Below are 17,158 nucleotides of genomic sequence, written 5' to 3'. Positions count from 1 at the left end.
GCGGCACGCACGCAGGTTAGCCTAGATTAAGTCAGCGCTCGCACACCAGCGGGGCCTTCAGCCGGGTGTGCTCTGAATTTGATGAAGCAAGATAATTCTCTCATCACATCATTTCTCTAAAAGAAGAAGGGCGTCTGGGGGGGGTCGACACATATGGGAAACATTTTTTTCCCCTGGCTCCTAATAAACTTTCATCTGCGGCTGGCTTGCTGGTAGCGGGTCTCCACGGGCCGGGCACTATCTCCAGACCGCTTGAAAGCTCTGCGGAGACAAAGTGGATGAAAGTCGGGCTGGCTGTGGTGCAAATGTGTCCTGTTGGAGCTCGTCCTGGGGCGAATGCGCGCGCTTCTTTCTACTTTTTATGACATTTGTATCTGGTAAACAAAGAACCAAAAATGGGACCCGCACGCAGATGTCGGGAGCTCCGCCGCAGATGCTTCGGCGACATGGCGGAGGTGCACGCTGCCACTCCGCCCGTGGAGACCGACGTCACACGCCAGCCGAAAATCAAATTTAGCAGGAAGAAAGCGAGAACAGATGATTTTGCTATATTTATCTCCGTGGGCACTTTTATTGAATAAGATAAGTGCAACCACTGGCTTTCACCCCCCCCCCCCTTCCCTTTTTTCTTCGTTTAATTCGATTAGAAAAGCTGCTGACGCAATTTGGTCCACCGCTCATGTGAAACCAATTTCTGTGGAGCACAAGAAGCACTTCAAAACCATGGGAGGCCCATCTCACCCAGGTCCAGGAGACCCTCGGTGCGGTTGGGCACAAACACGTCAACTTTCAGGTGCATTCGCGCCGGAAGGGGGGTGATGGTCGTACAGGAAGGGGGGGGGGGTGGAAACAAGGCAACAGTTCTTCCGGTGTTAACATCCATGAAGGCTCTGGTACAAGGGGGTCAAAGGTCAAACCCATTTCATATTCTATTGTATGAAAATGGCCGCCCCCAGGACGCCCCTCTCCAACAGGAACCCCTGCATTTCAGTTTCGCTCTTTTCCCCCCAACTTTTCCTCCACATTACTTCAATTCATTTGACCTTGAATCAAACGCAGCGGTCCGTGTCGGCGAACGGGACGTCATTTATTGTGATCTACTGTTTCCCGACGGAGCAATCAAACGGGGCCGAGCGGCGTACATCTGCGCGGGATTTTCCTCTGACTTTTATCAACGCGCACGCACCGCGTTATCGCCGCGCCCCGTGCCAAACGCCGCAGCGAGCGCTCATAAAGAAGCCCGGCTCATGTTAAACTGAATTATATTAACGTCGTGCAAATATGAGTACCATCAGAGATGTGTTCACATGCCAGTAAAGATTTAGTTCCCATAAGCGCTGGAATGTCTGGTTGGCGTTAGCCGCGCCGCTGCTACGGTGCATCTAATGTGTAATACGGCAACATTTCTGAAGGCCTGATGTGAGCAGGGGTCACGTTTATGTGAAAGCAGGTGTCCGAAGGGCTAAAGTGCTGGTTGGCGAGGGTTTTGGAATGCAGCTCACTGAGGGAACTCCAAATTTAGACGCTCTGATGCCGTGCTGCTCCGTCTGAGAGAGCTTCACTCGCAATCCATAACTGACGCCTTCAAACGCACGTGAGGGAGTTGGTCTGTGACACGAGCGCATGAAAATGATCGATCCACCAGTCCGGCAGGAGGGCGGGGGGGTCTGTTTTTTCACATGTGGCTCCTCTGTGATGTTACGACAGGAGGTCAATCTGGGATCCAGTCAGATAAATCGCCTGTCGCTGGGCTGGATCACGTCAGCGCGGCGCGGCTCGCTCTCCCTGTCGGAGGCCGAAGATGCGATCCAGAATCATTACAGATGCTTCGCCCGTGGGCCGGACCACCTGTCTTTGGGCCAGATAACGGCTCAGGCGTTCCTGATTTTGGACCCTGCCACTGAGCTGTTGCTCCATGCTCCATGTGACGTGGATCCCCCCCCCCCCCCCCCCCCCCCCCCGGCTCCCAGGCAAAGGCCGACACCACCAGAGACCCAGAGAGGAAGACGGAAGAGTGTCGCTTTTATGTGAAATTAGGGCTTCTCTCCTTCCTCTTCCGCTCTCCGTCCACTTCCATCCTCACACAAAGCCGCGTCTCCATGCTGCATTAATGCCCATCAAAGGCCTCAATCAGGCTGCCTCGCTGCAGGCTACAGCCCAGCCGGAGAGGCTAAAGTTTAATGTTGTCGGCGGCGCGATAGGATGTGGCCTCGTGTCTTCATCCGCAGTCAGAAAATATCCAGTTTAGTGGATACTGATTAGTGGAAGACCGGCAGCCCGACCCGGTGACCCGCAGGGTCAGGGGGGACAATAATTTTTGTGTGAGGGAAGAGTCGGGATGCACACCATAATAAAGAAGGGCTTCCTAAAAAAATTAGTCACGGCTGGGAGTCAATAGGGCCTCAGTTTAGAAGGATCCGGCGATGACAAATATTTAAGAAGCTGCCGGCTGTCTGCTGACAACCCCCCCCCCCCCCCCCCCCCCCCTCCACTCACCCACCACCAGCCGCACCCCCCACGTCCTTCAGCCGTAGCTTTTGTTCTGGAGTCCCCGCCGCAAACAAACATGCCATTTTGAAATGCAAAGAGCACGAATGAGACCGAAGCCTGATCCCACCGACGTGCGGACGTAGGGAACATCGGTCCACCTCATCAGAGGAACATATAAGGCGGAAAACAATGTCCGATGAACAGCAGTCAGACGTCAGATGGGTGACTTTGAGGAAGGGAATCTGCATCTGAACGCAACGTGCGCACGCGCGCGCGTGCTCGTGCTCCATTATTTGCTGCAGGTGGGCCTACTGTCAAAGGGAATGTCTCACTCACACTGCCAGGAAACTGACACATAAATAATTTCGCAATAGCAGGGACTGCCCCTCCTCCAAAACAAACCCCCCCCCCCCTTCCGTCCAGAGGTATAAAGGCAAACGAAACTCTGCCTGGTTCTTATAATAAAACAATTGCTGTTGGTAAAACAAGGGATGCTTTTCTCTGTGAATAAAAGGAGATCAAGTCGTGCTTGTGGCCAAGAACGGTGAACCGCACTCGGAACATGCCGGTGGAAACACAAAACACATTCTAGCTCGCCTTTATTTACAGCCCTGGTGGAAGTTCTTGGAGCGGTTCTGGAGATGAAAACAGGTCAGGGAACATTTAGGCAGCACTCCGAGTCCTGGTGATGCCGAGGCTCCATAGGAAAAGAGCTGCAGGAAGGACACTTGCGAGGCCGACTTGAGTCCTCTGGCCTTTGGAGCTCTGAAAGCTCTTCCCCTAACATCTGCTCTCAGAGAGAGCACCCCAGCAGGTTGGCAGCGAAGCTAAATAATCATTAGGTCTGGTTCACAGCCCTAAATCACTCCAGAGTTCGGAGTAATTCGATATTTGTTTGAGTGCACGAATCACAAATTGCCGCAAAGTGACTTCATCTCCCAGCAGCCTTCGGACGGCGGGACTCGTGCGGGGCGGGGGCCCGTGTTTTCAGAGCGGAGACACCTTTCAGGTTTATGCGCTTAATCTAATTTAAATACAGCAGATTTTCTCCTCTTTTCTCCCACACGCAGTGGCACAGATGCATGTGTGCACCACGTGTGTTGTCAGATGTGCACAATAAATCGGAATCTTTCTCTTTGGGCTCTATAAAAGAGGAAAAGGACACCGGTGCGATGGATCACACGCACGGCAGCATTAAAACATCCACCATCACTTCAAGGTTGACGTCAAAAAAGACTTATGTAATTATATAGTTATTTATGTAACTATATAACTATAACTATATATACTATATACTAAATATATTTATACTATATTTTTTCTTTTTAAGATTTTTATCCGTAATAAATGATGAGCATGCAGTTATTAAGTGATGTAACTGAATTACTGTCGCATTTCTTTTTTTCCTTTTCTGGGCATAAATATTTGGAAAATTTGAATTCTGTGATACCCCAAATTATGCATAAAAGCCGAGGAAATTCGGATGGTCTGGAAGTACAATTTAGAACTTCCCTTTATTTACTTCTTATTTTCTATTGAATTGTTGAGGGCGTGCTTGTTTTAAAGGATTTAACCAGGAACAATAATCATCTGATTCCGTTTTTAAATGGGAGTTTTGTTAAAATCGGTCCAGGAGCCACGGAATCGATTCACCTGGGTTGTTGGGGTTTAAACGTGAGTTTGATTCCAGGAATATTAATAAATGATTAATATTCATCATCAAGGCCACCGGCGGAGGCGGGCCAGGGTGAAACGGAGACGAGAGATGATTCTGCTGCAAGCAAAGAAGGAAAATCCGCCTCTTGTTCTCACATTTGTTTCGCAATTTATGATTTTTTTAAAATCGTATATATGTATTTTATTTTTATTTTTATTTTTTTTAAAAAGGCTTTTTGACCTCGCGCGATTTGTGCGTAAATACACATTTGCGATGCAAGTGGGGGGATTCCAAACAAACACTGAAGAGCTGGTAACAGAAAATAAAAGAAAGATAAAACTAAAACTCACTTTTATTCAGAAGCCACCACAAACACAATCAGCTCAGTATGGATCGTTTGGCCTCGATGAACCGTCGCGAATGAAGCGTGAAATCGCGCCCTCTCCGCCCCAGCGCCATCACTCAGGACCTATATTCGTATCCGAATTACATTAATGTCATGTGTCAAAGACCCCCCCCCCCGCCACCACCTCCAGGGCCTCTCTATTAAGTCCCCCCTCCGCCGTTAATAAGCAGCCTCACTCGCTCATGTCATCGACACAATCGCCGGGGAGAGCAGGAGATCTGAGTCCCATCCTCAGAGGACACACGGGTTTGTGCACCTCTCCTCAGACCTGGGGGGGGGGAAGTTTGGAGTGTTTGGTCAACGACAGTGGTTCCTGGAAAAGATCTGAATCGTTTTATAACCAAATCCAGCTGCGGACCAGTGCGCGCCGCAGCCTCAGCGAGTCCCTGCAAGAGGAAGAAAGGGGGGGCGTCGGAGGGAGGGGGAGCGCGAGAGAGAGAGGGAGAAAGAGAGAGAGGGGGGGGAGAAGTTTCCTTTTTTCCTCCGTTGACTCTTTTTTAAGCATGAACGCCGAGATCTGCATTTCATACAGCGATATGACATCCATGGATTCGTACTACAGCCCCTCAGCAGTGCAGAGCAGGGATCACCAGACGGACCACTTTAGGACATTCCCGGCCCCCGACACCAAGTACAGCCCGACCGCCTTCCTGCCCAACAAAGGTCACGCGTACGGGGAGAAGTCCCGGAGCCCCTTCCAGCAGGAGTGCCCGTCATTGGATGCCGCTGCAGCTGGGCAAGGCACTTTCAGCAAATACCACCTCTTCACGCAGAGGTCCTCCTGCAAGACACCCCCGGAGGAGGGCAAACTGCAGCAGGACGGCGGACACGGCGGCGCGCTCGTCTCCTGTTATGGTGAGTGTGAGACGGAAAGAAACTTTAAAAAAGGTGAAGTGAGGAGCTGAGGAGAGGAAGAAGTTTCCTCTCGATGCAGTTCGTCATCCACAGCGGAGGGTGATGAGCTCCATCGCTGTTTACGTCTCTTTGGAATCCAAATCGCCACGCAACAAACGCGTTTGCTGCCTCTTTTCCATTTGTTTCCCCGCAGCCTTTCCGCTCCGGTTTGCGCGTAAGAGAAGTGAGACGCACTCCTCGACGATCAAATTGTCCCATTTGCTTGTCAAAATTGAATTAGGGCGCATTTAATGCGATAATCTGCATTAAAATCCTCAATCCCGGAGCCGGGGAGCAATTAAATTAGCAGGTTTTCAGATGGCGCAAACAGTTAACTCCAAACAGACAAGATTTTCATTGCGTTGCTGTGCACGATTGACTGCAATTAGATTTAAGTGCGTGTGTTGGGGGGGGGGCGCAGCTCTGGTGGGTGAATAATTGGGGGGGTTGAGCCCCTGTACAGGTGCGGCGCATTTTTATAGATTTATTTGGACGCTTTATTTGCTTCTGTGCGCGCAGATGATGTTGGAGCTCCAACTCTAAATCGAAACAAGGAGCAAGAGGTTATGAAGACGATACGACACGCGCGCGTGTGCACGCAGGCAAACGTTTACTATGTCGTTCCATCACACCGAATTGAAGCTTAAAGAACTTTTGCTTGAGTATTAGATTATATAGCTAATTGTGTGTGTGTGTGTGTGTGTGTGTGTGTGTGTGCGTGTGTGTGATGATCACAAAATGTTGTTTCTGTCCGCTCAACAAATCTGTTTATCTGTTTTTACAGTTATTTACCCGGGAAATAATATTGAATATTGACGCAAACCGATTACAAAAAAACTAATAAGTAAAAAAAAAAAGTCAACCTCAACAATAGTAATTATCATCATCAACAACAACCACAACATCAACAATAATAATAATAATAGTTTATGGCACGGTGTTTCAGGAAACTAAAACAAATATTATATATATTTTTCTTGGTTTGTATTGTAAAGAAAGATAATCATTTATTTATTTATTTATTTAGTTAGTTAGTTCACGCTCGTGCTGAATAAGGGAAGTCGTGTCTGCAACAGGTTTCTCATACAATGGTTACAAATGTCAGTTTCCCGATTAAAAAAAAAATACATGTACATATATTTATATTTTATTTATATTATATTTCGGCCTGTTTAAATCCTCCGGACGTATCCACATATATCGGTGGGGAAAAACACTTGATTTTAAAAAAATAAGTTAATTAGAAACATCTCGAATTCTTGAATTAAAATCGATTTTCCCAACGCGACTGTGGAACCAAACCTCCTAGAAATTCCCTTCTCTTTTATTCTAGCACAGAAAGACGATGTTGCTGCTGTAAAACGTGAATTCCTGATGGAGACCTTTTATCTCGCGTCTGTGGCTGCAGCTCCATGATGAATGAGTCCCCGTGTGTTTGTTGGAACGTGGAGGATTTTACTTCCTGTCTCATTTCTATATCAAACCTGTGTTTTACGCAATCGTCGGGTACTTTCAAATCGTCAGCGTGGCTTCCAGCTTATAATTTGTGGCTCCATCGGTTCAGTTCAGGCTGTTTTCAGATGTCCGTGACAACAGACCCGAGAGGAAGAGTTGGGTCCCACTCAGACCAGTTCATAATTCAGCCATGCCAGAAAAATTCAATCTGCTGGAAAACATCCAGACCAAAAAAAAAGTAAAATGTAAAAAACGTATATATCTTGAACAATTTTAAAATGCATTTAACATCTTCCTTCAATAAAAATAAACACCCAAATAATATAAGTGATACTGTATCCACACTACGTCATCTTATTTAATGAATTCCTCTTTTATTTCTATTAATTCCTCACTTCAAAAAATAGGATTAAAGCAGGTCTTTAAAACATAATAATAAAAATGAATAGAAGCAATTAAATTTTCTAATTGCTTGAATTTAAAACCACGTGAGGCAGAAAATTCAGCACAAACATATAATGTTCAAAGTGAGGGACTCGATCATACGCAATAATAAGCGAGTAATAAGCGAGTAATAAGTGAGTAATAAGTGATTAATAAGTGGTTAATAAGTGATTGATCAGCCATTTTGCTGTCTTTGTGGTCCTCCGCATTTCCTCTTTTGATGCGTCCACATCCTCCCGCCGCATCAGAGGGCGCTGACCTTTAGCTCGGCCTTCCTGCCGCCCCGTGTTTCGGGGGGGGGGAGCGTTTCTCTGACAGAGAAAATCCATTTGAAACCCCCGAAGCTCCAGTTTGCAACATTTGGATGCAGTTTGGGACGGTCCGTGTCCAACTGCAGCGAAGTGAAGTTTGCTGCTTTTTCTGTTGATTTGTGGGGCTAATTATTACGGGATTGGGATTTTTTCTTTTTGATCACTCAATTTATTGTCGGATGCCAGAAAACTTTTTTCCTCTTTATTATTCATTCAGGATCGACTTTCCAAGTCTTTTGTCTCCTCTGATTATCTGTTAGCCGGCACAGCACCACCAGCATCCTTCAGTGGCCTTTAGCACTGATTGGTTCGAGCGGTGGGGGGGGGGGTAATGGGAACCAGTCTCGCCGACCGGAGCAGCCCGGCACACTTCGGTCGGCCTCTGACATGAGCAGAGGTGACAGTGACAGAGGGTCATTTCACCATTCAGCCTAAAGTTGGGCAGCAAAGTTTACTTTTGGCTCCATTTACACGGGCGAGTGAGGGTGCGGCGGATAAAGGCCCCGGCGGCGAGCAACCCCGCTCTGCTCTGAAGGTCACTCACTCAGGTGAGGCTTCGGGGGGGGGGGGGGGGGGGGGGGGGGGGGGGGGGGTTAGAGTCATGAGGCAAAGATAGAATAGGGTCAACTCTTGACACCGGATCAAATTTTGAGGCCTACGAACCTGTGGAGTGGACTTTACTGGTATTTAATAGGCATCTACTGCATCAGTGGGTCCCTGAAACACGTAATATGGGTGTTCCAGCGTGATGAGTTTGTTTGGTTGCCTGTGTTGACGGGCTGAATGTGACAGTAATGATGCGGCGGTTGCTTTCATAACCTCTGCTGCTGCTTTGAGTCTGTCGTCAGATCCCATTTTAGAGCGCTGAAGGCTTTTATTCGCCGCAAACGCGGAACAATTTCTGTATGAACGCGTACAGAATGTTCTACACACGTGATGGAATGTTCTCCTTCTATTAAACAGCAAAAAGCAGGAGGTGAAGGGAACATTTGGCAGAGAGCTGGTGGGATACAGGGAGGAGGAGGGGGGGGGGGAGAGACAAAAGAGTGTGTGAAAGGTGATTTATCAGTCCTGGGATTTATGGGTGTTTTTGTCAGACGGCCTGTGCATTTTGGTCGTGGATCACCGCCGCGTCAGTCAGCGGGCTCAGATTTCAAAGCGCAGGGCTACCTGTCACGAAATAAAAGTTTATGCTGTGAAAAAAAAAGTGTTAATGTTAACCGCTGTGTGACGTACACTCTTTTCATAGCTGCAGTATCCAGCCGTGTGTGTGTGTGTGTGTGTGTGTGTGTGTGTGTGTGTGTGATGAATGCACCTGACACCATAGAGAAAAACACAGCATCAAGCTATTCATAGTCGTGTTATTTGTTCCAAAAGAGACCAGGGTTAGATTTCAGAAACGGGTCAAAGAGACCGTCAAGATGCGTCTCCCACAGCGGAGGAATCGGCTATTTTTACCATAACAACGCATCATGTGAGTGCGTAAAGACAATACCATTGAATTATCGGCCCGGACGCTCGGATTTAATTTTATTTACGACACGTTTGAGGCTATTTTTCAACAGAGGCGAATTGAGCAAACCCAGACCAAAATAAGTAGTTCAAGGATTCACAGTGGATCCTAAAATTTCATCTAAGTCTGACCAACGTGGAACTAAATAACAAATTTAACAAATGGTGTTGACCACCAAATCAAATTGGTTTTTTCAAAAAAAGAAGAGGATTTATTTCTTTATTTTTTCCCCCCAGGAGTGAAGCAGAATAATGAATTTGGAAAAGTGGACTTTTAATCTCTGGAATTGTTTTCCCGACATTCTCATTTTATCATATTCACAATTTCCAGGAGTGTATTCAGGCGACCGTCTCGAACGTCTACCAACACAAGTCAGTAAAGTATCTGTGAGATCTTGGAGTTCTGCATAAAGCAGCAAAAAGAAAGAATCCCTGCACATCTACATGTTTTGGATCTACGTTTCCAGCCAGTAAAGCAGCTCTACACATAAACGCTCGGGTCCCAATATTTCTTTTCTTTAACTTTGACCTACGTGTGCTCAATCCGGCTCGGCCGCCGCCGTGTGGTGTTTAATTTATAGTGTTTCCTCTTAACGCGGCGCGCTGACCCCAGTCTTCCCAGTCCGTAAAGAGGCAGGGAAGGTGCCCTGTCGCTTTACAGCTCGTTAAATGACCCTTTGATCTGGCCTCCTCGCTCTCAGCCGCGAATTAAAGAGCCGTCTGCCGCGGACGTCTGACCCGCGAGACGGCCTTTCCGGAAGCGTCGCGCAATGTCCAAAACAGCTGACGTCAGGGTCGGTTGGCCCCGGCGACGCACGCCAAGGCGTCCCGGGCGAAAGGGTGATGATTACACCCGTCCCTTTGTTTTCTTTTCGGCGGTAACCTTTTATTTCGTTTTAGCCCGTGTTCCTCAGACATGTGGCCGTCCCCGTAGGTCGGCCCGCCGCTGTCCAGGCCGAACAGCCCGGCAGCCCCGGCGGATCACACGGAAACAAACAGAAGATTGTCACAATATCCAGCCCCCGCCAAGAAAACAGCAGTGACGTGCAGTATAAACAGGGGCCTTTGATCAGGTGGAGGCCTGGCCGTGTCGGAGGGCCCGGCGGCTTGTGGCGACCGGGGCTGCGGGCCAGGGAAATATGACGAGTTATTTACGCTGGGATGAAACGCATTCGATCCTCTCAGAACTAACAGGATGTGTCAGTCACGAACGGCGGCGCAGGAGAAAAGGCAGAGAGCGGCCTGACATGCAGACACGGCGGCCCATCCAGACCAGGGCGGACTCGCTCTGGCCCGGAGACCCGACTGTAGTTCTAGATAGCGCTGGGACGGGACCGCAGAGGACTGAACCCTGACAAGGTCCAAAAGTTTCCATGAGAAGCAAAAATTGGCTTTGACATTTGCAAACCTGCTGTTAGAAACGGACAGAAGGGCGCGTGTGTGTGTGTGTGCGTGTGTGTGTGTGTAAAGGAGAAGACGAGTGCACTGTTGGTGCCCGGATCGAAGAGTGTCTATGTTATTACTGAGTATTTGTGTTGGAGAGGAGGTGGAGAAGCTGTAGCTGCTAACAACATATCAGAAACACAGATGTTTGGAGAAATATGCAGATAAAAAGGAAAACGGTGCATTTAAAACTGCCAGAGTTTAATATTCACAGAGGAACCGGGTCGGGTCACAATGATGAAGCAGAATCAAGGGAGGAGGATCCGGAAAAGGGCATCCTGTCCTCCACCCTGGATAAAAAGCATCCGTAAGCGAGACGCGTCCCGTGAGATCGCCACACCTGAACCGACAGGGTCGGCAGGTGGAGGTCAGCTGCCTCAAACCCGACAGACGGCCGGGATGAAACAACAAGGAGGCACGTTTAAGCTCAGCGCACGTTTAAGCTCAGCGCACGTTTAGAGCTCAGCGCACGTTTAAGCTCAGCGCACGTTCATCCAAAGGTGTGTGATGGCTCGAAGGGTGGGAACGCCGCTGCCCACTTAGACCAGAATCTGTGAGAGCTGCCAGAGGTTTCACACGGAAGAAAGTGATCGTGTGTGTGTTTGTGTGTGTGTGTGTGTGTGTGAGCGAGAGAGAGAGAGAGAGATTGTTTTTCTATGGAACTCTCTCACTAATGAATTGTGACAAAGGTTCAGTCGATGTGTATGTTCGTCTGTTTGGCTCCCACAAAAGCTCAAAGCGATTGTGCAACCAGCCCAACTGGCACGTACTCCATTCGCATGCCATTGTAAAATATATATATATTTTACAGCATAGCCAAATTTAGTGTGAAATCCATCCGTCCCGCCCCAGCAAATGTTGTGTTTCGCCACGCTGATGAGCCTAATACATCAAATGACGACCACACTCCCAGGGGCAGGTCGAGGGAGATCACAGCTGACTGGAACAGCCGTCCGTCGTGCTGCGAGTTTGTTTGCGGACGACTCTTGGCTACTTCCAAGAGGCCGTTCATGATAAATGGGCATCACAGTCAGAGATTATTGCTAAAGGCTGCTTCTAATATTTGGGATAAAGCAGCGGGAGTCGAGCGTTTATGAAGTTGGAATATCAGCCCGTGCACTTTATCATGTTCTTCATCTGAGGAATCCTCACACATGCCTTCGGTTAACTCTGCATTACAGGCTCAATCCTGAAAAATAGCAGTTCAATTCGGCACATTACGGCCGCGGCTGTCTAATATGGCTGACGCAGGCCCGGTGACAGATGGCGTCCGCGTGTAATGATCCTCTCACCTCGTCAGTTAGAAGGTTGTCCGGGCTGGAAGGCCTCCGTTGATTCCACCTCCTCCGTCTTCCTGCAGGTAAAGACGGCTCGGGCCTGGCAGACTCGGCACCAGATTCAGAACCACCGGGAATGGACTCCAGCTACCTGGCTGTGAAGGACTCGGGCATGAAGGCCACCTCCGACAGCCCCCTGGACAAGGGGGACGGAGGCGAGAGCAACAAGGGGAAGAAGAGGCGCAACCGCACCACCTTTACAAGCTACCAGCTGGAGGAGCTGGAGAAGGTTTTCCAGAAGACGCACTATCCTGACGTTTACGCCCGCGAGCAGCTGGCGCTGAGGACCGACCTGACCGAGGCCCGCGTGCAGGTACTGTAGACCGATCAGAAAGACTTCTCTGAGGTATCTAAGTGATGGGGGGGGGGTAATATAGCCGGCAGACAAGTTAAGATAACAAGCATCAGATTTGTAATAACAGGCCGAGGTTAAGCTCAGATTCAGATTAGCCGTCTAATCGTGAGCCTTTCGGCGAGGAGCGCTTCGTCACAGCACAACAATGTTTTCAGAACGCGGCCCCGCCGATCCCCCAACATCTGCAGCTCTGCACAGATAACGTCACTCACGGCGCGGCGAGAGGCATATATCTGCTAGTGTGGGGGGGGGGGGGGGGGGGGGGAAGTGGGAGCTAGCGCAGGCTGCGGGGGCCCACAGAGCCGAGCGGCCTGGGCCTCATATGTGCACTCTGAGGCGCGCTGACTCCCAGCGTCACGCGAGGAAACGTGTTTGAGTCCGTTGTATGTAGATGGGGAACACCCCCCCCACCCCCTTCCCGTGTCTCTCGCCATTTGCCTTCATGAATTTGCGAGTTCGGCCGGTACGAGTGGCGCCCGAGGCGTCCGGGTCCTCTCTGACCCGAGCCCTCGCTGTGACCTTCTGAACTGATTTACATACAATCTGATCGTGTAACACACACCGACATCTGTGAACAGAGAGCGGGACCGCGTGCGCATGTGTGTGTGAGCACCAAAGCCCAGGGATTTTCTGTGTTTTTCTTTCATTAACATCCTGTTCAGACAAGAATGTGTCCCTGCTGTGGCGTCCAAGGTAGGTGTGAAACCCTTCCCATGAGCTCCGAGCCAGCCGGGGACTGATATTAGGAGCCATATCTGGGTTTTTCTGAGTGTTTTTTAATGTGCCACGCGCCACAAATAAACAACAAGCTGGTTTCATTTGCTTTGTGTAAATGAGATAAGAGGGCGATAAAAAAAACAAAACAAATAATGATAAAAACGCCCCTTCATGTGACGTCCTGGAACGGTGACCAAAGAGGCAGTGAAACACAGGAAGTCTGCGTCACCGCAGGGTTATAACTCAACCCCGAGGTTCTGAGGTTAAGGCGCTCCACACTGCAGCTCAGACTATCACAGGCTCCTCAGATGGATGCAGCTTTACAGCCCCCCCCCCCAGCTCTCCCAGCGGCTCCCTTAAATCCTCCATTTAAAAAAAAAAAGATAAAAGCCCCAAGATGGCTGCACCTCTCGCTACCTTTCACGCACAGACGGACACTTTCTCCGTGAGTTGTGCTCCATCGTTTGGCACTAAGTGTGTAAAATCTGGCGGGCGGATATAAAGCGTGAGGAAGGTTACGGGTGTTGCACCTCATCATTCGCCGCTTCGCACACTAAGTACGCTGGGCAGGAGAAGCGGACCTCGGGGTCTGCGGTCTGTTTGCTTTTTCATTCTCGGCCTTTCAAAGGGAGAAAGTAGGTTCAGATCCGAGTCATACGCCCTACAGATACGCGGGGAGGTCAGGGGTCAGGGGTCGGGGTTTCAACAACATCGCATTTCTCGGGTTCGGTGTTCTGTTAGCCCAGGGAGCTCAGGGAGATTAGATGGCGTCCGACATGTGGCGTTTAGCAGGCAAACACAGGTGTGCGGATCCTCCAAACACAGACCAAGATGTCCGGGGGGGGGGGGTCTCTGAATTCTTGGTGTAAAACCATCAGAGGGATCTGTCAAGCTGCTCACATCCAGAAACTGCTGGAGAACACACGGGGGTGGGGGATGGGGGGGGCAGGACGCTCTTAACCCAATGAACAATGGCGTTTGCCCGATATTGGTCGAGCTTTTCGGGAGCGTTGGAAAACTCGATCCAGGCTCAGCTTTGGATTTCTATTCGTTTAGGTCACATGAGTGACAGCGGAGGTGGGTTATCAATCCTCTGAACCGGTCTTTCACTTCAAAGTGTTTTCAGCCCCATACGGCTCTCCTGCTGGGGCCAGCTCGCCGTTCCTCCGCTCCTTCTCTCTGGGGCTGTAACATAAATAAAGCCTCATTGAAAGTCCAGCAGCTACTTAAGCTGTCATGGTCTTTACCAATTACTGTCACGACACAGCGCACGCAGCACAGAAATATGTCCTCTGCGCGTAATGGCCAACAGACTCGGCGCGTAACAGCGACGGGAGCCGCCGCCGACCCTTGAAAGCACCGAGATATAAGCGCATTTTAATGCTTTATAATAAGGCTGTAAACGGTGATCGGTGGCCAGGGTAGAAGGTGGTGTGAGCGAAAGTGGGATTACATCCTGTGCTGCATGTGTGTGTGTGTGTGTGTGTGTGTGCCCCTTAATCTGTGGAGGAGACAGCATCTCAAAGCCAGGGAGCTTCAGGCTTCAGGAAATTAAAAAGGAAAACGTAAACAAAGCTGACGCATGATCCCATCTGACTTTTCAATTTCCCCGATCGCCTCGTCGCTGTGAAGTGGGAGCGAAGTGCCAGGTCCCGAAGTCGCAAGTCTGATCGGCGAGGAGTCACGCGGACGCGACCGTGGAGCCCGCCAACGCTCGGGGAAGCGTGAAATGAAGCATTCAAATCCAAAATCTGGAATCTGAGGGGTTCTAGAAGGGGTCTCGAGCAAAAATAAGAGTGATTCTGAACAACTTAAAGCACAGATTAAACCCTGAGCACAGATGCAACAGCTCATCCCTCACATCCAACCATCTGGACGTGTTCTTGGCTAACACCCAGGCCTTTTCTCTCTGCAGGTGTGGTTCCAGAACCGGAGGGCAAAATGGAGGAAAAGGGAGCGTTTTGGTCAGATGCAGCAGGTCCGAACACACTTCTCAACGGCCTACGAGCTGCCTCTCCTCACACGTCCTGAAAACTACGCACAGGTAGAGACACAACACCTGAATGCAGATGTCATTTAGGCCCATTACCATCACGGCTAAATCCCTCGGGATTAAACCTTAATCTGAATGTTTACCTGAATCTGGGTCAACGGGAAAGTGTTTAGGTTGTTTAAATCCTACTTATTAAGGAGAAGGTGGAGATAAAAGTAGAACCTTCTTGGCAGAGGTAGGGAACGCAGTGACATCTTGAAACCATCAGGATACAGCAAATGTACAGGAATTCCTGGCTGAGTTTCAGTGAAAGGAGGGCGGAGAAATCTGAACGCGACCTTCTGGATTAGAGAAGGTCCAGGAATGACCATGGCTAGATGGTTGCATAAAGCTTTGGAGCCTTTATCTTCTGCTTAGATCACAACGATCGACAAGCAGATAAAATGTGTCATTTGAAAACAGCGCGCAAATCCTTAAACCTTGACTTGTAACTTGGGAGGCCGCAGTGGTTGAAGGGCAGATTAGGTTCAGGGATTTAGAATCATCCTGGATAAAGCTGAACAATCAACAATCAACTATACAGATACATCAACACCAGGGGAACACTGGCGCGCTACGATATAGAACAAGACAAATTAGCAATAATGCCGCTAACAACAACGTATCGTCTGCATAGAGGAGACGGCAGAAATCCCTAAACCCTTAACGTAAACTAAGATTAAAGGTATGACAGCAGCATCTTAGCCTCGGCTGTGACCCTAAACACCGTTGCTCTCTGCTCATCCCTCCAGATTCAGAACCCCTCTTGGATTGGCGGCAGCAGTGCAGCATCACCTGTGCCGGGCTGCGTCGTGCCCTGCGACACTGTGACTTCCTGTATGACGCCTCACCCTCACTCTGCCAGCGGGGTCTCCGATTTTCTCGGCATGCCAAGTCCCGCCAGTCACATGGGACAGGCTCACATGGGCAGCCTGTTCGGAGGGTCCCCCGGGATCCCCGCAGGCATCAACACCTACGATCTCAACATGGACCCTGACCGCAAGTCCTCCAGCATCGCCGCTCTGCGCATGAAGGCCAAAGAGCACAGCGCCGCCATATCTTGGGCCACATGAGGCGTTGGTGTCTGAAAGATGGTGGGGGGGGGGGGGGGGCCTTGTTGAGTCCTGAGATGTCAAGACGAACCCAGCAAGGGATGAGGAGGCACCAGAATTGTAATCTCCAAAGGCAACAGCCTGAACGTTGCAATAAAATAGATATGCAAAAACACACGCACGGTGAGGAGCGAACACCTCTGGGGAGGGACAGGAGACGGTGGGTGGTGGGACCTTTTGGAAACGCCCGACCAGAGCTGTTGTACTGATGACGAGCGAAGGATTAGATCATTCTAAACAAAGCCGTGCACTTAAGATAAAATACAGGAAGACGTGTTTGTAGAACACCTTTAGTGTCATTTTGGTTCCCTGTTCAGGTGCTGTTTTATTACTTTATTATTTAAATTTTGAATGCCGTTCCCCCCCCCCCCCCCCCCACCACCACCACCCTTCCCCCCGGTGTGATGTTTTCTTTGCGTCCTTGTAAGTTTTAATTGCTTTTTTTCCCCCTTTTTGGTCATGTGCCTTTCGCAAAATAACACGTACGCATTATCTGAAAGAATGAAGGTGCAGGAACGGCCTGCTTCTCAGTATAACGCAGGCGAGCGTCCGTCTTCGGGATACACCTGCAGCAGCACTGACCCAATCCACTGATAATCGGAGAGGAGAAAAGAGGGAGGAGGAAGAAAGGCTGAGGAGGCTGGGAGCGCTAAACCTGAAAGCACGGCCATCTGTTTGGCTCCGGAAGTGGACACGACTGTTCCCTCTGAGGTTCCAGTCTCAGGAGAGTAGCGCCTACGATTCAGCCATTCAGCCTGAAATAACAGCGTCAAGATGAAGAGGGGTCTGGTGTGTGTCCTGCGGGCCTTATATCTTCTACTATGGTTGTTAGCCGTCTCAAGCTAAGTGGCTACTATTTATAAACCTGCCCAATAGTTAATGTTTGGTTTTAATTTAATCATTCCAGCGAGGAAATTTAGGAATCCATCCCCATTCTTCAGCTGTGTTGAAACTTAGTCTCCCCAAAAATCCCACCGCACATTTCTGTCACAG

The 17,158-nt window shown here is 49.5% G+C and overlaps 1 protein-coding gene across 1 annotated transcript; it reads left to right on the top strand.

Annotated features, from left to right (window-relative positions):
* The first annotated feature begins 4,703 nt into the window (after positions 1-4,703).
* Positions 4,704-16,280, top strand: alx4a (ALX homeobox 4a). Its single transcript, XM_011610177.2, has 4 exons — positions 4,704-5,408; positions 11,973-12,262; positions 14,937-15,065; positions 15,806-16,280. The coding sequence occupies exons 1-4, from the start codon at positions 4,736-4,738 to the stop codon at positions 16,124-16,126; spliced, it is 1,413 nt and encodes a 470-aa protein (XP_011608479.2). The 5' UTR covers positions 4,704-4,735; the 3' UTR covers positions 16,127-16,280.
* The last annotated feature ends 878 nt before the right edge of the window (positions 16,281-17,158 follow it).

The sequence above is a fragment of the Takifugu rubripes genome, chromosome 13 (assembly GCF_901000725.2).
Source record: "Takifugu rubripes chromosome 13, fTakRub1.2, whole genome shotgun sequence".
Taxonomy (NCBI): Eukaryota; Metazoa; Chordata; class Actinopteri; order Tetraodontiformes; family Tetraodontidae; genus Takifugu; species Takifugu rubripes.
The sequence above is the reverse complement of the archived record's forward strand: the minus strand, read 5'-3'. Positions and strand labels throughout refer to the sequence as shown.

Excerpts from the sequence above, each read along its gene's own strand:
- alx4a (XM_011610177.2), top strand. The coding sequence starts at position 4,736 with ATGTCATCGACACAATCGCCGGGGAGAGCAGGAGATCTGAGTCCCATC. Across the intron at positions 5,409-11,972 it reads CGCGCTCGTCTCCTGTTATG|GTAAAGACGGCTCGGGCCTG; the intron begins GTGAGTGTGAGA and ends GTCTTCCTGCAG. Across the intron at positions 15,066-15,805 it reads GTCCTGAAAACTACGCACAG|ATTCAGAACCCCTCTTGGAT; the intron begins GTAGAGACACAA and ends TCATCCCTCCAG.